Source organism: Oncorhynchus mykiss, chromosome 23, assembly GCF_057628025.1.
Source record: "Oncorhynchus mykiss isolate SJ-2025 chromosome 23, ASM5762802v1, whole genome shotgun sequence".
NCBI classification, from domain to species: domain Eukaryota; kingdom Metazoa; phylum Chordata; class Actinopteri; order Salmoniformes; family Salmonidae; genus Oncorhynchus; species Oncorhynchus mykiss.
In genome coordinates, this window is record NC_143044.1 from 44,520,370 (window position 1) to 44,541,891 (window position 21,522).

Sequence of the window (21,522 nt, forward strand, 5' to 3'; positions counted from 1 at the left end):
CGCTAGGCTACACATGAAATATAGACACATTAGCCAACAGAGCATACAAGTAGCAAAATATAACTCAATTTATTGAGCATGAAATTTGTCAAATTAATGTAAGTATGCCTATAACCTATTGTATTATTTTATTGCAGTCATCTCGGTTTTAATTTGAAGCATTTTTTATACGTCGCTAGCTTGTTTTATTTGTAAAGACATTGGCAACTTTATTTGTAGTCAATTTTGTTCTGAAGTTATCGCGGGAACAGAGGCTAATGAACCACATGATTCTATGTTCAGTGAATATCTTGTGTATAAAGTTACACGGGAGGGCGAAAAATAATCGACCGATGCGTTTAGCTGTTCTACGAGTGGTCTGAGGCAAGCGTTAGATTACGAGCGTTTTCACATGCAACGTTAATAATGATGGTTTTGGGATACAGCTAGGAGATTTAACGATGGTCCTACGAAATAATGTATTATTTAGTGTTGTGTAGTGGCTTTGCTGGCATGCGTCCCACATATATTTTTTTGCTCCACCAAGATGTACATGCTAAAATCGGTACTGCCCCTATGCAACCAGGGGTAACGCTTCTGACAAAGGCCAGAAACCAGGGATAATTTTTCTGCTGCCACATATGTAAGGGTTGAGGGGGACTGCTGAAACAGGGATTGAAGCAAAGAAAATCACGAAAGAAAATGCATAATGCCAACCGTTTTTTCTTGAACAGCAATTTATTTCTGTTTTGAATTTTGGATAACCTTTGCCTTTGCTCCTGCCAGATAAAATAACCAAAAATGTTATGTGAACTTTGACACCGGAAGTGTTTAAGTACCATACCGGATATAACTTTTGAGCGAGTGAGCGCATGAACCAGTGAAAGCAGCGGCTAGGTTTTTAATGTGACATTTTAAGTGCCGTTTTAGGGACGTGGTGAGTATTTGAAAATGTTGTCCCATCTCAACTTCACCACTTAGTGTGCAAAACACTTATGACCACATGAGTGTTGACATGGAAGTAGCTAGCTAGCGTAAATACTACGCTAACGTTAGACTGGCCAGCTCTGCCAATCATCAATTCAGTTGCGATTTTTGCGCCAAACAAGTTGTACGCGTTCTGTGAACATTGGATTTAAATATTCCAATGTGTAATGTTAGTGCTAGCTATATTAAGAGGGATTTCGTGCGCCACTATTGCTGTCTGTAGCTAGCTGAAGGTTTGCAAAGGCTAAGTTTAACTAGCTTGCTAACGTTAGCGGTCAATAGTTTTTCGCTAGCTACTGCTGCATAATGTGGTCTAGTTGAGTCATGATCAAGTTTCTTGACAGCAGGGTTACTTGGTATCAATTTCACCGGTCTCGATGCTTAGCTAACTTTATGTATGTTTTTTTTCTTCTAATATTATTTCAGGTCAAAATTATCTAGCAAAGGGGTTCCCTGCTACGCTCCGTTCCAACACATGACTTTTGTCGGCATTTTCAGAATTGCTCCTAGTCCTAGGTCTCTGAATTTATTTCCTTTGAGAGGGTCAACCAACTGCCCACCTTCATAATTTGAGGACATGGAGCAGAACAACAGTTTGCCTCCTTTCCAGGGTCTTGCCTCCCCTCAGGTAACTAATTTGACTAATAATACATGTCAGTGAGATGTTTTTGTTGACAACACAGCTTTGCTCACATGTTCTAGATTCAACTAGCCTAATGGAGGGCTTGTTCTCACGTCTTTTCAAGGGGGCAATGACACCTGGAATGCCTATCTTCAGCCCCATGATGCCCTATGGCAGTGGTCTGACTCCCCAACCTGTGACGAACACCAACAGCCTGTCTCTCCTGGAGGAGCAGCATCGGCAACAACAGCAGCAGCAGGCTTCGACTCAGCAGGGTGGGGTGTCAGGGGGCTCGGGACAGACTCCACAGCTTTATCACTCCCAAACGGTCACCACCACCACACTGCCAGGAAACACCCCTCTCTACACCACTACACCGCTAACCCCCATGACACCCATCACACCTGCCACACCTGCATCTGAGAGCTCTGGGATTGTCCCACAACTACAGTAAGTGTTCTTGAATAATGTGTTAGTCTCAACCACTATGTAGGTACAGCTATAAACCTGAAACACAAGAAGCTAAAAGATTAAGGTGAATAGTGATGGTTTGAATATGATTTTTATAGTGATGTGACCATATCAATAAGGAGAATCTCCCATCCTGATTGCATGGTTTATTTCCTTCTCTCAAGGAATATCGTATCCACTGTGAACTTGGGCTGTAAACTTGACTTAAAAACAATAGCACTCCGAGCTAGAAATGCTGAGTACAATCCAAAGGTAAGCATATTGTTATTATTAATTTGTTGCATACACAGATTAGCAGATGCTAACTATTTACCGTTGTGTGAATTGACCATGGTAGCAATAGAAAGGGAACAGTTTAGAGGTTATTGGAATTTTGGCAACAGTTCATCTGACTCATGACTGAATCTAAACATTACACTGTTGATTTGATGTGTATTTTACATTTGCTGTACTATAACTAAATCTGAAAATAATCTGAATACATTCAGTAACATAAACAATAACTGTGTTTTTTTGAGAGGACTAACTGGTGTCTCCAAGTGGCCACACACCTCTCCAATGTGCACAATTCCAAAGTAATTTCAATGCACTTTTATGACTCAGTCTTAAACTATAAGGTGCTTTTTATTTTTTTAGCTCTCCTGGCTGTGCCGTTGAGGAACTAGAGCAGCACACTTGTGGTTGTTTTGTTTGGACCAAATTCCCGCCATCACACAATTACTGTTTATGCAATCCAAAAGTGGTCCATTATAAATTGCAATCTGGGTCAGATGGGCATCATTTGAAAACCTGTTCTCTTGTCAACATGACTAGCTAAGTTATAATATAGGACACAACAGTGTTAGGCTTTCACAATGCAATTCAGGGAAACGGATCATCATTTTAGTGCGCATAGGGATCATGAGTGCATTCAGGTGTGTGTGCCGCGGTGAATTTTCTTCAACAGACTAACATTCTGTTCAGAACAACCCAGGGTATGTCGCCATGTAATCCTGTACATCAAACATTGTGATCATAAACCTTGACACTGTATATGAGTTTTTTGATCTGGAAATGTGAAGTGCACATTTGGACTCACAGGTGTTTGGCTTGTTTCAAATTATGTTGGTCACAATACACATGGTTAGCAGATGTTATTGCAAGTGTAGCGAAATGCTTGTGCTTCTAGTTTCAACAGTGCAGTAATATCTAACAATTCCACAACAAAAATCTAATACACACATGTCTAAGTGAAAGGAATAACAATGTATAAATATAGGGGTGAGCAATGTGAGAGTGGCATAAGCTGAGATGCAATAGATATACTGTATTCTATGCTATGAGATGAGTAATGCAAGATATGTAAATATTGATGTATGACATCAGAGGCATTTATTATAGTTCTCAACATCTCATATTTGAAAATACATTGAGTCCTCTTAATTTACAGCATTTACCACAGACAATTATTATTTTTTGTGCATAAGTTGCGGGAGGGATGGAGGCAATGTCTTGTCGTGCGAAGTGCTCAAGCTCTGAACCCATACAGTGCTGTGAAGCGCAAAGCCAGAGCTCTGATGTCATGTATGGCATTTTACTCTACAGCCACTGCATTCCAATTTAGCTGTTTATCAGTGCGCAAATCTCCTGTTTTCAACCCGCATATGGGTACGAGTGTAAAGTTAAAGCAGGTGCAGCGAAATGCTTGATTCTAGCTCCAGCAGGGTGTGTCCAAAAGTACAATGCTTAATACACAAATAATCCCCCCCGGCTTTGACAAAAAATAATCAAGAAATATCTGAAGAAGCAATATCAGTCCGTAATATAAATATGCAGTGTGTGTGTATGGACAATATATAAGTAATGGGTATGCACATCAATAGTCAGGTAGCCTAGTGGTTAAGAGTGTTGGGCCAGTAACCGAAAGGTTGCTGGTTCAAATCCCAGAGCTGACTAGATGAAAAATCTGTCTGTGCCCTTCAGCAAGGCACTTAACCCTAATTGCTCCTGTAAGTCATTCAGGATAAGTTTGTCTGCTAAATTATTAAAATGTAGTTAGTGCATTCATAAAGTATTCAGACCCCTTAACTTTATACACATTTTTACAGCCTTATTCTAAAATGTTATATTATTAGATGTATATATTAGATGTTTTCCCTCATCTACAGAATCTTTTATAAAGTTTTATTTCAAGCTATACTATTTCAAGATACCTTATTTACACAAGTATTTATGAGACTCAAACTTGAGCTTAGGTGCATCCTGTTATTATTGATCATCCTTGATGTTTCTCCAACTTGATTGGAGTCAACCTTAATTCAACATGATTTTTAAAATTGTATTTTTACCTTTATTTAACTAGGCTAGTCAGTTAAGAACAAATTCTTATTTTCAATGACGGCCTAGGAACAGTGGGTTAACTGCCTGTTCAGGGGCAGAACTACAGATTTGTACCTTGTCAGCTCGGGGGTTTGAACTTGCAACATTAATTCTTTGGTACCCTTCCCTAGATCTAACGCGCTAACCACTAGGCTACCCTACCCCTGATTTGGAAAGGCACACACCTGTCTATATAAGGTCCCAAAGTTGACCATGTATGTCGGAGCAAAAACCAAGCCATGAAGTCGAAGGAATTGTCTGTAGAGCTCAGAGACAGGATTGTGTCGAGGCACAGATCTAGGGAAGGGTACCAAAGAATGAATGCAGCATTGAAGGACCCCAAGAATGCAGTGTTCTCCATTCTTAAATTGAAGAAGTTTGGAACCACCAAGACTCTTCCTGGAGCTGGCTGCCTGGCCAAACTGAGCAATCAGGGGAGAAGGACCTTGGTCAGGGAGGTGACAAAGAACTCAATGGTCACTATGACAACTCCAGAGTTCCTCTGTGAAAACCTTCCAGAATGACAACCATATCTGCAGCACTCCACCAAGCAGGCCTTTATGGTAGCGTGACCAGATGAAGAGAAGCCACTCCTCAGTAAAAGGCACATGATAGCCCACTTGGAGTTTGTCAAAAGGCACCTAAAGGACTCTGTGACAAGATTCTCTGGTCTGATGAAACCATGATTAAACTTTGGCCTGAATGCCAAGGGTCAAGTCTGGAGGAAACCAGACACCGCTCATCACCTGGCCAATAGCATCTCTACGGTAAAGCGTGGTGGCAGCATCATTCTGTGGGGATAATTTTCAGGGACTGGGAGACTCATCAGGATCAATGGAAAGATGAAAGGAGCAAAGGACAGAGGTCCTTGATGAAGACCTCAGACTGGATTGAAGGTTCACCTTCCAGCAGGACAATGACCCTAAGCACGCAGCCAAGACAATATAGGAGTGGCTTCAGCCAGAGCCTGGACTCGATCAAATATCTCTGGAGAGACCTGAAAATAGCTGTGCAGCGACGCTCCCCTTCCAACCTGACAGAGCTTGAGAGGATCTACAGAGAAGAATGGGAGAAACTCTCCAAATACAGGTGCCCCAAGCTTGTAGCGTCATACCCTAGAAGACTCGAGGCTGTAAACGCTGCCAAAAGTGCTTCAACAAAATACTGAGAAAAGGGTCTGAATACTTATGTAAATGTGATATTTCAGTTTTAAATATTTGCAAACATTTCTAAAAAGCTGTTTTTGCTTTGTCAATATGGGGTATTGTGTGTAGATTGAAGAGACAATTTAATCAATTTTACGTTATAGCCTTATTCTATACATGTGGAAAAGGGGATTCGGAAAGTATTCAGACCCCATGTCGAGAATACACAGCTCATCCTATATAATAACTAGTGCTGTACATACCTTTTCCAAATCATTGTCAGGGCCCAGGGAAAGGTGAAATGGGACCAAGCTAAAATGCCAACTAGAATGGGCCTGAAAGGCATGTTGCTTCTGGTCTGAGAATGTCCCACCAAGACACTGTTGTTCTATTGAACAAATTCACAACTTTGTCTTACAGCGATTTGCTGCTGTTATCATGAGAATACGAGAGCCAAGAACAACTGCACTTATCTTCAGCTCTGGGAAAATGGTGTGCACAGGAGCCAAAAGGTTAGTATCTTCTTTCAACAAAGAAAAAACACAAAACATATGAGAACATCTATTTAAAGGCATCATGCTTCCCCTTCCCAGTGAAGAGCAGTCCCGCCTGGCGGCCAGGAAATATGCCCGAGTCGTGCAGAAGTTGGGCTTCCCAGCCAAATTCCTTGATTTCAAGATACAGAACATGGTGGGCAGCTGTGATGTCAAATTCCCCATTCGGTTAGAGGGACTTGTACTAACTCACCAGCAGTTCAGCAGGTTTGTAAAATTCACTACTGCAATATTAAAGTCTGTAATAGCTGAGGAGATGCATTGTCATACTTGGAATTCTGTCATTTTGTTCATTATTTATAATACTGCGTTTGGTATTCCTAAAGTGATTTAGTACTGAGAGCAAAGATCATGTTTTTCAGTTATGAACCGGAGTTGTTCCCTGGGCTAATCTATAGAATGATCAAACCCAGAATTGTCCTGTTGATATTCGTTTCAGGCAAAGTTGTATTAACAGGTGAGTTTTTCTCCTTTTCCTAATGACATACAGTGCCTTGCAAAAGTATTCACCCCCTTGGTGTTTTTATTTTGTTGCATTACAACCTGTAATTTAAATAGATTTGGATTTCATGTAATGGACAAACACAAAGTCAATTGGTGAAGTGAAATTAAGAAACTAACTTGTTTAAAAAAAGATATATGGAAAAGTGGTCCGTGCATATGTATTCACCCCCTTTGCTATGAAGCCCCTAAATAAGAAATTGTGTAACCAGTTACCTTCAGAAGTCACATAATAAGTTAGATTGCACACAAGTGGACTTTATTTAAGTGTCACATGATCTCTGTTCTGAAATGCCCCACTGCCAAGCAAGCGGCACTATGAAGACCAAGGAGCTCTCCAAACCGGTCAGGGACAAAGTTGTGGAGAAGTACAGATTAGGTTTGGGTTATAAAAAATATCAGAAACTTTGAACATCCCACGGAGCACCGTTAGATCCATTATTAAAAAATTGAAAGTATATGGCACAACAAACCTGCCAATAGAGCGCTGCCCACCAAACTCACAGACCAGGCAAGGAGGGCATTAATCAGAGGCAACAAAGATAACCCTGCAGGAGCTGCAAAACTCTACAGTGGAGATTGGGGTGTCTGTCCATTGGACCACTTTACGCCATACACTCCACAGAGCTGGGCTTTACGGAAGAGTGTCCAGAAAAAAATCCATTGCTTAAAGAAAAAAATTTTCATTGGCAGGGACTGGGAAACTGGTCAGAATTGTAGGATGGCGCTAAATACAGGGACATTCTTGAGGGAAACCTATTTGTCTTCCAGAGATTTGAGACTGAGATCGAGGTTCACCTTCCAGCAGGACAATGACCCTAAGCATACTGCAAAAGCATCACTCGAGTGGTTTAAGGGGAAACATTTGAATGTCTTTGAATGGCCTAGTCAAAGCCCAGACCTCAATCCAATTGAGAACCCATCCAACTGCTGGAGCAGTTTCGCCTTGAAGAATGTGCAAAAATCCCAGTGGCTAGCTGTGCCAAGCTTATAGAGACATACCCCAAGAGACTTGCAGCTGTAATTGCTGCAAAAAGTGGCTCTACAAAGCATTGACTTTGGGGGGGGGTGAATAGTTATGCACACACGTTTTTTGTTGTCTTGTTTCATATTTAAAAAATATTTTGCATCTTCAAAGTGGTAGGCATGTTGTGTAAATCAAATGATACAAACCCCCCCAAAATAAATTTTATTTCCAGGTTGTAAGACAACAAAATAGGAAAAATGCCAAGGGGGGTGAATACTTTGGCAAGCAACGGTAGAAAAAGGGAATTTGTTGTCAATTTTTGTCAAATGTAACTTGCGTATTTTACTATTGTTGCTGCTTATTTCAAGGTGCAAAGGTGAGAGGAGAAATTTATGAAGCATTTGAAAACATCTACCCGATCTTGAAAGGATTCAGGAAGACGACGTAAATATTTGTCTGACATTATTTTAAAAATTTGTTTTAATAGTCACGGGGACACTTGTCCTTTTGTTGTGACCCGTTCCATTGGGACTCTGATTGTACCTGTACAGTTTAATCAACAAAGCAGGGACCACTCCTATTCACCTTAAAGGGATACTTCTGAGATTTTGGCAATGAGGCCTTTTATCTACTTAGTCAGATGACCTCGTGGATACCATTTTTATGTCTGTTTCCAGTATGAAGGAAGTTAAATGTAGTTTCTTGAGTTAATGCTAACTAGCTTTAGCATGCTAGCAGATACCCGTAGATTTCCAGTCACTGCACTAATGCTAGTTAGCATTGGCTCGCGAAAATACCTTTTAACTTCCTTCATACTGGACATGCATGGTATTTATGAGTATATCTGAATCTGGGGGAGTAGATAAAGGTGATACTTGGAGAAATGCTGTATTTTAGCTTTTTTTTTTTTTTTTTTTTAAGTGACTCTTGCTTATTAAATAAGGCAGTCTTGGCTGGCTCTTTAATTTTTCTAAAGTAGGTTTTATTGTTAACCTACAGTTTTTCAGTGCATCTTTGTCCACACATTCCCTACAGACATTTTAAGATTCATAATTTAAATGTTTTTTAGTCTTTTTCATTGTTGTATGAAGAATTTCACTTGGGATTGTATTGCAGCAAGGCTTAACTACCCAATTTGTCATTATTTTAACATTGTTTGGACGACTGGTACTGAAGGCAAGAAAATGGAACATTAATGATGCAGCCTTAGTCTGCATCTTAGGAATGTTATTAGTCATCTGTATGTACCTCATGTCTTATTTCTCATTCAGTTTTTGGTCATGATTGAAGAACCCTCATGTTTTAATGCTATAATGGACTAACTAGCCTAATTCACCATGGATTTTGTTTCATTTTACACACTGTATTTTTGGTCTACCATGAAAGCCCTGTCAGTAATTTGTTTGTTTTAAATGTTATTTTGCTACCTTGTGCACAGTTAAATGTTTCCTTACTAATTCTGATCTCCCTCCTTTAGTTTAAAAAGCTTTGTCTTCAGGGTATGGTAAGATTTACAACAATCCAGGGAATGACTGTACATGGATTTGAGATGGCATGACCAGTTTAATGAATGGACTCACAATGTCACATGACATTAACATGTTTTAATTTGAGCTTTAATGCTCAAAAGGACATTGCATTACATAAATGTTTTTAAACCAGTTGAAGCTATGCAAACTATTAGTCCTATGGCAAAACAAATGACATGTTTTTTTGCTTATGGTGATAAAGTAAGAATGTAACAACCTGAAGTAAGATTCCTCAAAACAAAATGTATGAGCGATTTGGAACAGATTGTGGCTGTTTATGCGTAGTTTCTCTAGGAAAGGAAATAGCCACTGAGACAAAGGGACAGTATAACTATGCAAAAACCCCACTAAATATTTTCTTAACTAGGTACATTTGGATTTTAATACAATTATTTCTGTTCTGTGAAATCTTGTTTCCAGATGAATTCAGAAGAGTACTTGTTGCCTTGGTCACAGCTGTCAGCACATGTGTAGACAGCCAAGGTTCCCCAGTCTATACTGGCATCAGGGCTGTCCACTTTCAGATCATTCAGTAGCTGGGGCATGACCTGTTGCGATGCAAAACACTATCAGCACATTGTCATTTATAAACAGCAAGCCTTAGACATCTGAAACATTAAGGTCTGGTTTTCCGGACCCAGATTAAGTTCTGTCCTGGATCAAAGATCTCCACTGAAAGTGTGGTTTAGTCCAGGATTAGGCTTAAGGGGTGTATTCATTAGTCGCAAACCACTGCAAAACATTTACTCTAGGATCTAAACAAAGAAATTGAGGGACCTACCTGAATTTGTTTAATAGAAACGGTTTCTGTTGCAAATACCTGAAATTCAAAGATACGCCTGGAACCACATGAACAATGTGGGATGCCCTTCTCCACAGGAACATGTTCAGACGAAACCCAAAGAGGAGAGCCATCTCTGAAATATCGCAAAACCTACAATAACACAATATTATGGTCTTCAGTAATTTAGGAAACCCAGAACTAAAATAATTTAATCAGATGCTTGATTAAGTTCTGAGGGAGATGTATGAAAATATACTAATAAGTCTCCACCCGGCTAAATGGAAACTCTCAGCCAGAGCATTCGCCGAATGTCACCTCTCCTTATGAAATTTGAAAGCTGTGAATACCTGCTAAATCGTGATTTGTCCAAATGATCAGTGACAGAAAAAAATATGAGTCTTTGCATCTGTCTTGACAGAAGCTACGATACCATCCTAAATGATGTGCGTCTGTGCACAAGCGATTTGTTTCAATTAAAAAATGATTAATTTCAGAGTTATCTACACGATGGTCAAATATATATTTGAGTAATTCTGATGCTCTTCATGTCTGATTCTGCTTGAAGAGTTATGTTACCTGATGTGGCTCTGATGCAATCCTCCGTTTAAACTTCTGGAACACTTTGCCATCTTCTGTTTCTTGCATGGCCATGTTTTCAAGTTCTGTCTCAGCCAAATCTGTGGAATAGAAAGCATGATTTTATACAACAGAAATTGTAATCATGTATAGACTGCTATTTAGGTTGGGTCCAACGTCAACATTTTCTCTCATCCTCCTTTTGGTGTCTTAATGGATCTGAAAAGACTAGGCATGTAAATGCAATGCAGTCTAACTTCTTACCATCAACTAAGGAGGAGCATTCCACATTATTCTGTGCATCCCCCACCGTTTGACTAGACTCTTCTTTCTGATGTTCCTCAGGCTCTGTGACCAGTTCCAACTCGGGGAACAGGAATGGGGAAGGCACTGCACTGGACGGCACTAAACATGTATTGAAAGTTGAATTTTTATGTTTCAGGCGAGCAGAAAACACAATTTCATCATTATTACAAATAGTGTGACAGTTTATGGTAGCAGTATAATTACCTTGTTTGCAACACTCTTTCTTGTGACAGTGTTTCCAGTCTATGGTCTGGTGTTCTTTGCTGCAGTAGGACACTGCATGGCATTTAGAGCAAACTTTTTGACCAGGACAGCCACAGAGCTTGCATAGTTTAACCCCTGAACTGTGGACACAGGGGTCACGCTCAGTCCAATTGGGGTCTTCATCAGATGGAGGATTGTAGGGATAAAAGTCGTTTCTCCTTGGCAACTGGCTACGAAATACTAGAAAAGAGTAATCTCAATGTCAGCTTGAGCAGAATAAAAGCAGAGGAACATCATTCGTTTTATTAGTCGTATGTATAGGATAAACATGGTATACGCTGTCTTACTTGCAGGTTCCTTCTGGACAACGCAACAAGAAATAAAATAACATTAACATAAATGTCTCAATAGAATAAACATTTTAGCATAAGTATAATACAGGAAGGGACAATTTTATAGTCCAATATGTATGTGTATTGGGGAAGAGAGGGAATTGGGGGATAAGTGTTTAAATTGTGCAGTATTAGCAATAGTAATTAAGCGTTTGCTAGCAGCCATTGTGGTGTGTGTGCAGAGTCAGAGCAGGTGGTCAGTCCAGTTCAAGTGTTCAGCAGACTCTGCTTTAATGGCTTGTAGATATAAACTGTCTCTGAGCCTGTTAGTATCAGACCTCATGCTCCAATACTGTATGCCCAATGGTAAGGGAATGAATAGCTCGTGGCTGAGGTGTGTAGGGTACTTGATGATGCTGTGGGACTTCCTTGGGCATTGTTTCAAGTAGATGTCCTCGATGGGTGGGAACACGGCCCCAGTGATGTGCTGGGCTGTCTTCACCACCTGCTGGAAGGTCGTGGACAGAGCAATTCCCTGTCCCAGGCTGTGATGTAACCGGTCAGGAAACTCGATGGTGCAGCAGTATTTGGAGAGGTCCCGGGGTGGCATGCCAAATTTCATCAGCCGCCTTTGGAAATATTGACACGGGTGTTGGTCCATGTGAAGTCCTTGGTGATGTGGACGCCAAGGAACTTAAAATTGCTGACTACTGCAGTCCTGTTGATGTGGATCGGGAATATTCCTGCCTATAATCACTAATGTTGCACATCATAACTACACTCAAGGCTCAGCTGGATAAGGAGATAAGGTTGCTTTTTGCAACTACCAAACCGCTTCCTCTTGCCAAGGGATGGATCTGGACCTTTGGTAGTGTCAAAGATTTGTTTAACTCGCCTATGGCCAAAGTCTGGAATTTTAAAAGGGAGCAGAGGGGGCAGAGCCAAGCAGGAGCTAGCGAGATCCTATTGGTGCGTTGTAGCATGTATTTGCATTTTTCTGCTAGGGGACGCCTACTCTGAAGTGCACGTGTGAAATAACTCAACGTGCACTACTTCTAAACTTTTTTTTACTTTGGAAAAAGGTCAAATCTGTTTGATTATAGTTTTGAGAACAGAAAACTATTGACGTCAAACGTTTCATCCTTGAGTAAATTGGCATTATGTTGGCCAAAATCCACCTGGCTCCATCTTCCACTGCCGACCACTGGGCTTCCTCTCACCATATTCCACTGCCGACCACTGGGCTTCCTCTCACCATATTTGGTAGTGAGTGGAAACGCCAACCGGATGCTTCACACATCCAATCGGTGAAATATCTGGCTCATTGCTCCATCTGTGGTAATGTGCTTGCCCTCTAACAGGTTTGCAAATTCAAACCCCACTCCAACTGTTGCACCGCTGTAGCTAACTTTACACTGGTGGGAGCGGTGGATAATCCCAGCCTTTTAGTGTGCCCCTCTCCTTCCCTGACCATGTGACTATGGGTGTGATGTTGATGGAAATGCAATAGCTAGTTTGCTAACAGCCATTTACCTTTCAGACAACGGCTGTCGTTTCGTGAATAGCAGTCTGGTGTCTTGCAGCAGAATACAAAAATAGTTCGGTGAAAACTTCTATCCTGTCCAGTTATTGGAGCGTAAACTTGCATGAGAAATGCGGTAGGAAGATGGCATTTCCCACATTCTAACTCGGGAAGACCTGGGATGTCCAACTGACTCAACCATGCAGGTTTGCCTCCAACTTTGCTGGGGAACTGATGACTCTGTAGTTGCCAGTTTTCGGCCTCCTCCAAAAAGCCAAGAGCAACCCCTGTTTCTGCCATAGTGTTAATTTTACTAATTTGATCGTACTCTTTCAATCGCTGGCTAGCTGTCTCACAACAAATTCCAACGTGCGTCACTGTTGTAGCTTTTAAATATGTCCGGAGTGGAACAGTACTTTTAGAAGGCAAACGTTCCGTGTAACTCGCGCTCCTGCCATATCGCCTATTTGCAATTAAAACACTAGAGAGGGAACAGTGTGATGACCTTATTATAGTTGAAGAGTTCAATCGAATAAATGAACACCTTAAAAATCAGTCTCCTGGGACTGATGGTATATCTGCTGAGTTTTACAAACGTTTTATCAACAGTTAGCCCCATTTCTGTTGGAGGTCTTTTCTAAAAGCATTGCAAATAATGCTCTCCCAGTTTGACTCAAGGTCTGATTATATTAATACCTAAGTTCAATACATATTTGCTTCTCGATAATTGGCGTCCAATCTGTCTGCTCAATAACGACTACAAAATATTAGCCTCTATATTTGCAAAAAGAATGAAGGCAAAGTTGGGCTCAATTATAGAAGATACCCAATCTGGCTTCATGAGGAATAGACATATATCTAATAATATCCGACTGGTGTTAGACCTTATTAACTATTCTGATCTAAACTTCCATGATAGCTTCATTGTATAATTAAACTTTTATAAAGCCTTCATTACTGTGGAACTTGAGTTTCTATTTCTCTCCCTTGAGAAATTTGGTTTTGGGGAATTATTTTGTAGCACTATTAAAATTATTTATATGAATGGGACAGTTCCATTAAATTAAAGCATGGCACTTCTAGATTTTATTTGAAAAGAGGAATTAGGCAAGGATGCCCAATTTCGATTTACCTCTTCCTGCTTGCAACCCAACTTCTTACCTGTTTTTTTTAAAATCCAGCGATATAAAATGGATCTCTATTGTTGACAGATATTATCATGTGAGCTTGCAGATGACCACTCTATTTTTGAAAGATACCAGGGCTCGAGAGTCCCATAGGGTGGCGCACAATTGTCCCAGCGTCGCCCGGGTTAGGGGACAGTTTGCCCGGTGTAGGCCGTCATTGTAAATACGAATTTGTTCTTAGAGATTTTCAATATAGCGTCTTTCATGTCACAGTCCACAAGATGGCAGACTTGAGCTACTGTATCATCGCTCAGCCATTTCATCCGAGAGAAGTATTGTTGGTGAGATCAAACAGGTTGAGGGATACAATTGTAAGAATTGTGCCCAATTTATGTAACAATTTAACCATCAATAGTAGAGCATTGGAAACCATTGAACAGACGAAGCCTTACAAATAAGTTCATAAAAAAAAAACATTTTTGCACAAAAATAATCAAATTCTACCCCCAGAGTAGGATATTTTTGCAATCTACGGGGGGGGGCTTGCTTGTTGCTATTGGTCAATGGTGCAACGTTTTTTCTGACTCAGTGGTGTTTGATGATGTCATGTTGCTCACGAGTAGAAGGCTGAGCTTTTTTTAGAGTCATAGGGCTGAGTAGGTGAGTGGAGTGCAAACTACAACTTTCGAAAATATTCAGGAAATACATTTATTTTCATACGGGGTGGAAACATTTTCACCTATTGGATTTATTGCTTGAGGAATTTATTTCTGTACAATGGGGAATTGTCATCAAGGTGTCTACATCGTCTTTGTAGAAAGGCAAACCTTTTTCCAGCCATGGAACACTACAGAATATAAGGGACAGTTCTTGTGAAAGTCCCGTTGATGTCAAATCTAGGAAACGAATCGTTTGGCGTAACTAGGATTAACTGGTTGCTGGACAGTTCCATTGGCGATACCACAAGGCGATGCCACCCCAGGGCGACGGAGATTATAAACCTGTAGCGGGGTCGGCGGCGGTCCCACCGGTTCCTCCTCGGAGGGTTCGGAGCAGAGAGTCGTTTTCGGGCTCCAAGTGTCGGCCGGGTGGCGGAGAGCGCAAAGTGAAGTGTGTGCTTGTCGGTGACGGCGCAGTTGGGAAGACGAGCTTGATTGTCAGCTACACCACAAATGGATATCCAACTAAATATGTCCCAACTGCCTTTGATAATTTTTCAGGTAACTTGACAAATATGTGCCTTTTTTTAAGTCGGGTAGACTATTAGGACCTGTTGTGGTCCTATTGGGCTATGCAATTAATTGTTTTTATCTGGCACTTTTAACAGCACAGGTGTTACCTGAAAAACAGGTATTGTTTTCTATGAATTCTATATTTGAACTGAGCCTGACTTACAACAATCTAAGTTTTTTTTTTTAAATTTCTGTCAACTGTCTGCTGCCTTACATTGGCAACAGGAACACCATGGTAATTGTTATACTCAATAGTTTGTCCATAACAACACTATTCTGGCCTTAACAGTATTTAATTGGTTGTGGTTACCAATTTATTCTTTGTTATATTGGCTGATTTAAATGTATAATTTGTTGTATTTTTTTCTTTCAGCGGTTGTGGCAGTTGATGGCAAGCCAGTGAAACTGCAGCTTTGTGACACAGCTGGGCAGGTTTGTCATTCAAATACACCTATAGGCCAGTTTCATGTGATCGCTACAACCATGGAAGTGTAAAGGATTCATTAAAAATAAACAAGTTGACCTTTTTGCTGTTCCTAAATGTCTCAAACGTCTTCTAACCCCCTAGGCAACTACACGTACGGAATGGGTTCAAATGGTCTACTAGTGTAGGGAAGATAAGGGATCTGTCTGTCTAAATTGATGCTCTACAGTAGTGTTTTTGTCCAGTCATGAGTCTGCACCAGAAATGAGCTTACTCAGATAAATACTGTCTTCCCCACATGTGAGGGGGTAACAAGCTTGGGGGGATTACAGAGAGGAAACTTTATAAGTGTAATGAATTGAATCTGAGCCTGGAAAGGAAACGCGAGATGGGTCTGTTTCTGAGGAGCAGAGCATGCTGGAGAGAGTCCGCAGTGGAAAACAGCCCAGGAAAGCAGGCAAAGAGAGTCAGAGTGGTTCTGTCTAGACACAGAGAGAGTCCCTGGCTGGAGGCTGAGCTCTGTGGGTTCATAGGGTTCTGCTTTGTCTCTTTGCAGAAAGAGCAGCGAGGCTCTGAGGCGATGGGCTTTTCATTAGACACCAATGATCTTTTCAATTGTTTTGAAATAATGTTTTACAAGACAATGCAAGCAATATCATAGTTATAACTTTGTTAAAACATAGTTAAACCTTGGTTACATTGAAATATAATCAAGATTACATTTCCGTTTGCATTAATATTTTGCTTTCATGAAACAGTCCAAAATAATTGTGAAAGCACATGCACCACCTGCCCGCCCAACCCCATGATGTGCTACAAATATGAGATAATGGCTGAGCCAATTCAACAAAATAATAGTTATTACCTTTTCAATGCTCAATGTCACCCTGCTCCTCTGGGCATAACTGAGTCCATGTGATTAGCATACTAAGCATGCAGAAGACTGTCTGAATACCAAATACAGGAACCCTCACTGTCAATGTTTTAGTATTTTATTGGGATCCCCATTAGCTTTTGCTGAAGCAGCAGCTACTCTTCCTGGGGATGTTGTTGACCTCATTGGGTTCCTGATACCACTAATTAACTCCCAGCCAATCAGAAATGATCTGGAGACCCTTTGCTGCTACCATCTGAGGAGGGAAATGCACTATTAAAATCTCAGGAAGCAATGGGTACACACAAGCTGGGTGTATCAGAGAAACAGATGAGAGTGATAGAATGCACTTTTGTCAATTAACAACAAAATATAATCTCAGTGGAATGCCACCGTTATCTTGCCTCCTATAGAACTAGATGTATTGGAGATGTGCAAATGTAATATGAACGTTGTGTAATAAGTTTGCCAGATAAAATGGCTAAACACATATTAGCGAAGATAAGCACACACTTATACCTGATATAAATGATGTCATCGCTCCACTTGGGCTCTAACTGGTAATGTAAATCATGTCACTGCTCCATTCAGGGGCTCTTTAACTGGTAATGTAAATGATGTCACTGCTCCATTCAGGGGCTCTTTAGCTGGTAATGTAAATGATGTCACCACTCCACTCAGGGGCTCTTTAACTGGTGATATAAAGATGTCACCGCTCCAGGGGCAGACAAAGTGTGGACTATGGTTCATGGTCTTATGTATACTAAACAAAAATATAAAGTGTTGTTTTCATGAGCTGAAAAAAAAAATCCCAGATATTTCCCATATGCACAAAAAGTTTGTTTCTCTCTAATTTTGTGCACTAATTTGTTTACATCCCTGTTAGTGACAATTTCTCCTTTGCCAAGATAACCCACCCACCTGACAGGTGTTGCATATCATGACGCTGATTAAACAGCATGATCATTACACAGGTACACCTTGTGCTAGGGACAATAAAAGGCCATATGCAGTTTTGTTACACAACACAATGCCACAGATGTCTCAAGTTTTGAGGGAGTGTGCAATTGGCATGATGACTGCAGGAATTTCCACCAGAGCTGTTGCTAGATATTTGAATGTTAATTCCTCTACCATAAGCTGCCTCCATCATTTTAGAGAATTTGGCAGTCCGGCCTCACAACCACAGACCACGTGTAACCACACCAGCCCAGTACCTCCATATCCGGCTTCTTTGCCTGCAGGATCATTTGTCAAATCCATAGATTAGGGCCTAATTTCCTCATATGAACTGTAACTCAGTAAAATCTTTGAAATTGTTGCATGTTGTGTTTATATTTTATGTTCAGGGTAATTTTTTAAATCTATAATATAGTCATATTCTAGCAATTTAACAATGCTCTTTCTCTACAATTTAGCTATTGGTAGTTTTTCTATTTAGCCTTCATGCTAGTGTATTATATGCTGGTCGGCATGAACAGTACCTTCATTACTAAATTGCATGTCAGTCGGCAACATTAGAGGAAATTAAAATCAACTGTAGGCTACGCTGAAAGAGCTGTCCCCAATCAGAACCACTACGGCATGTCACACTAACTGAAACTGATACAGGTGTCATGGGTTTTCAGGTTGTGGACACAGATTGTGTGTTCCTGCTTGCCAGAGACACTTTGTCATGAGGCTGAGGCGCCACTAGTTACAGACATGCACATGGTGACATAGCCAATGAGGGCAGGATTTTCCTTCTCTTGGCTATGATGATGCCCTTGTCAACCCTATACACTCTTGGAAAAAAGGGTTCTTCGGCTGTCCCCATAGGAGAACCCTTTTGGGTTCCATGTTGAACCTTCTGTGGAAAGGGTTCTACCTGGAACCATAAAAGGTTATTCAAAGGATTCTCCTATGGGGACAGCCAAATAATCCTTTTAGGTTCTAGATGGCACCTTTTTTTTCTAAGTGTACTCAAAGACCTTTTCACAAGGAGGGCTATTGAGTTGAGCTTGCCCATTCTTGGTTCTGCTTGTTATCATGTCGTGTCATGAACCCCCCTCTCCTCTCCATTCCTCCCTGCAGGATGAGTTTGACAAGCTGCGTCCGCTCTGCTACACCAACGCAGACGTCTTCCTGCTGTGCTTCAGTGTCGTCAGCCCCTCCTCCTTCCAGAACGTAACAGAGAAATGGGTGCCGGAGATTCGCCGGCACTGCCCGCAGGCGCCGGTGGTTCTGGTGGGCAACCAGTCAGACCTGCGGGAGGATGTTAATGTTCTGATTGAGCTGGCCAAGTACAAAGAGAGGCCAGTGGAGCCCCAGGAGGCCCAGCAGTGTGCTGAGGACATGAGGGCCGTGTCATACATGGAGTGCTCCTCACTCACCCAGAAGAACCTCAAAGAGGTGTTTGACGCAGCCATCGTGGCCAGCATCCAGCACTCCGACAGTCAGCAGCAGCAGCATCGACTGAAAAGACGGACTCCAGACAAGATGAAGAAGCTTTCTAAATCATGGTGGAAGAAGTACTGTTGTGTGGTTTAGCCTCTATCTGTGTGTGTGACAGGACGGACGCATAGGTTCCAATTTTGCTTCCATGTCAGCACGTTAACAGACTTCAGGGGCAGTAAGGAAAACAGTGACTGGAATATGGACGCAGGTCTGGTCTGGAGTATCTGAGTTATGTGTAGGTTAGGTCTCAATGACCCCATGCTATTTTTGCTTTACCAACGTGAGCTGCACTGGAGACAGAGCTGACTTCCCTCAAAGAATACTCATTGACTTTCCACTGCCTTATATCCATGATCCTAGGGGGGACACAGCTTCTACATGGACGACTGTGGAAGATGAAGCCCTCTTGATTACCAGGAGGGCTTATGTTGTTATATCATTGTTTTATTAACCTGGTTTACTCTGACCTTTCCCATGGTAAGTGTACAGTATGTAAACTCAGATTCATTTAGCATATGAGATTGAGTCAACTTTCCGATGTGGGATTTACCATCTCTTTGATTTAGCCGTGTCTATGGTAAAAATAAAAACAATCTGTGCAGTAATCAGATAATGCGAGGAGAGTACTGTGTAACGTTCATTATTTGAATGCTTGTTCTTCCAGCCCATATTGGAGAGCCTCATTTGGCTTGTTGTCTAATGTACAAACCACTCAGAAACCTAATTTTTGTTTTCAAAAATAGTTTTTCAGAATTTCTAACTGTTGTTTACATTAGGACATGGGTTCTGTCTAAGCTCATATGAGGGTCACAGTCTCTAGCTATGTGCTGGAATTCTAACTAGACTTGTTGACCTTTGGTTCACTTCAACATAGCACCACCTGAGGAGTTTCAAACAAACACCTTACTCTGTACAGGGCTGACTGCAGCTGAGTCAACGTTAACTCTTAACTACCTTACTCTGTACAGGGCTGACTGCAGCTGAGTCAACGTTAACTCTTAGCTACCTTACTCTGTACAGGGCTGACTGCAGCTGAGTCAACGTTAACTCTTAACTACCTTACTCTGTACAGGGCTGACTGCAGCTGAGTCAACGTTAACTCTTAACTACCTTACTCTGTACAGGGCTGACTGCAGCTGAGTCAATGTTAACTCTTAACTACCTTACTCTGTACAGGGCTGACTGCAGCTGAGTCAATGTTAACTCTTTACAGCTAGCAGAGTAAGGTAGTTATTAATGACTGAGCAAATTATTCAATATCTTTCTGAAACTAATACACTGGAAAGAGTATGTTAATTGTCCCAAGCAAGCTTAACAATACCATAATCTTTTATTATGTTGAAAAAAAGTTGTCAATACCTATTTTCCTATCACTGTGGCATGGGATGTCTACCTCTGTCAATGCAGTGTTCTGATTTAACCTATAGAGATGAGGTTATTAGAATTTCAAAATTATAACCATAGAATTAGGAATTAGAATACTAAAATGGACATGAACATTCTTAAGATGGTCCAAAGGTCAGCCATTTTGGTCAGGGAGTTGGTCAACTATGGTTTGACAGTGCTGTGATAAGATATGGTGTGAAACAATGAATGTGTAGAATTTATCTGCACTGTGTGTTTGTTAGCTAGCTAGCCAACCAGTTTTAGAGGAATTTTTCCATTAATTGTTCAAATTAAATGCCAATATGCCAACATTCCATTCAAACAATGCAGTCAAATCACAGCTGTACACTGGCCGAAATCAATTGATGATAGGACTGGGACAAGTTGTAAATGCAACAACTACTGATACTGTATCATAAAAGCACTCACACTTTCCAAGAAAATAACATCCGAGACATTTATGGTCAGTTTACATATATTTTAGAGGCTATTTATACAGAAAGTTGGTATAAAACCTGTATAAACTGTATTTATAATTATGTGACAATATTTTTTGTTGATTATAATTCTATTTCTGATACATGCATCTCCTATGCCTCTACTGCCATTCATTCTAATTACACTGGTCTTGTCACGACTTCCGCCGAAGTCAGTCCCTCTCCTTGTTCGGACGGCGTTCGGTGGTCGACGTCACCGACCTTCAAGCCATCGCTGATCCATTTTTCATTTTCCATTGGTTTTGTCTTGTCTTCCATCACACCTGGTTCCAATCCCATCAATTATATGTTGTGTATTTAACCCTCAGTTTCCCCTCATGTCCTTGTGGGTGATTGTTTGTTATGTGCGAGTTATGTTCTGGTGTGCGACGGGTTTTGAACCCACTTTTATTATTTTGTATATGATGGTTTTCTGAGTTTTGTGAGCATTTATTAAACAACTCTGTTTATACCAAGTTCGTTCTCTTGCGCCTGACTTCCCTGCCACCAGCACGCACCCCATTACAGGTTTTGTATTTCTCCCTGACCAATATGGCTACCATTTTGACCCCATTCTGTACCTTTGAGGTTTTATGACAGCCCCTGTAGTAATGTAATAGGATCTCTATGGTGATAACTGTCACCTCTTTCAGAGATTTGTTTTTCAAGCATTGTAACTCAAGCCTTGTAATAGCTCTTCCAGTAGAATGCCAAACTAAACCTTGGGCTA

At 40.9% G+C, this 21,522-nt stretch overlaps 3 protein-coding genes across 4 annotated transcripts; 2 read left to right on the forward strand and 1 right to left on the reverse strand.

Moving 5' to 3' along the window:
• Positions 1–796: 796 nt before the first annotated feature.
• Positions 797–9,483, forward strand: tbp (TATA box binding protein). Of its 2 annotated transcripts, none has more exons than XM_021581318.3 (8): positions 797–916; positions 1,393–1,594; positions 1,713–2,038; positions 2,224–2,311; positions 5,983–6,074; positions 6,156–6,323; positions 6,479–6,573; positions 7,953–9,483. In XM_021581318.3, exons 2-8 carry the CDS (start codon positions 1,544–1,546, stop codon positions 8,030–8,032), a joined length of 900 nt encoding a protein of 299 aa, XP_021436993.2. In that variant the 5' UTR covers positions 797–916; positions 1,393–1,543; the 3' UTR covers positions 8,033–9,483. The 2 variants fall into 2 exon arrangements, with proteins under 2 accessions (XP_021436993.2, XP_021436994.2); XM_021581319.3 differs by having other exon boundaries at positions 813–916; positions 1,465–1,594.
• On the reverse strand, positions 9,128–13,232 carry pdcd2 (programmed cell death 2). Its single transcript, XM_021581320.3, has 6 exons — positions 12,849–13,232; positions 10,984–11,223; positions 10,738–10,878; positions 10,474–10,574; positions 9,934–10,047; positions 9,128–9,661 (listed from the first exon to the last, which is right to left on the reverse strand). Exons 1-6 carry the CDS (start codon positions 13,135–13,137, stop codon positions 9,503–9,505), a joined length of 1,044 nt encoding a protein of 347 aa, XP_021436995.1. The 5' UTR covers positions 13,138–13,232; the 3' UTR covers positions 9,128–9,502.
• Positions 13,233–13,984: 752 nt separating this feature from the next.
• Positions 13,985–21,268, forward strand: LOC110502970 (rho-related GTP-binding protein RhoU). The gene is made up of 3 exons (XM_021581321.3): positions 13,985–15,184; positions 15,570–15,628; positions 18,568–21,268. The coding sequence occupies exons 1-3, from the start codon at positions 14,935–14,937 to the stop codon at positions 19,021–19,023; spliced, it is 765 nt and encodes a 254-aa protein (XP_021436996.1). The 5' UTR covers positions 13,985–14,934; the 3' UTR covers positions 19,024–21,268.
• Positions 21,269–21,522: the final 254 nt, after the last annotated feature.

Bases quoted from the DNA above. Each gene is read 5' to 3' on its own strand.
- tbp (XM_021581318.3), top strand. From the start codon at position 1,544: ATGGAGCAGAACAACAGTTTGCCTCCTTTCCAGGGTCTTGCCTCCCCT. The intron at 1,595-1,712 runs GTAACTAATTTG...CGTCTTTTCAAG, and splicing joins AGGGTCTTGCCTCCCCTCAG to GGGGCAATGACACCTGGAAT. The intron at 6,324-6,478 runs GTTTGTAAAATT...CATGTTTTTCAG, and splicing joins ACTCACCAGCAGTTCAGCAG to TTATGAACCGGAGTTGTTCC.
- pdcd2 (XM_021581320.3), bottom strand. From the start codon at position 13,137: ATGGCAGAAACAGGGGTTGCTCTTGGCTTTTTGGAGGAGGCCGAAAAC. The intron at 10,575-10,737 runs GTAAGAAGTTAG...TCTATTCCACAG, and splicing joins ATGCTCCTCCTTAGTTGATG to ATTTGGCTGAGACAGAACTT. The intron at 10,048-10,473 runs GTAACATAACTC...GTGTTATTGTAG, and splicing joins TTGCATCAGAGCCACATCAG to GTTTTGCGATATTTCAGAGA.
- LOC110502970 (XM_021581321.3), top strand. From the start codon at position 14,935: ATGCCACCCCAGGGCGACGGAGATTATAAACCTGTAGCGGGGTCGGCG. The intron at 15,185-15,569 runs GTAACTTGACAA...TTTTTCTTTCAG, and splicing joins TGCCTTTGATAATTTTTCAG to CGGTTGTGGCAGTTGATGGC. The intron at 15,629-18,567 runs GTTTGTCATTCA...TCCTCCCTGCAG, and splicing joins TTTGTGACACAGCTGGGCAG to GATGAGTTTGACAAGCTGCG.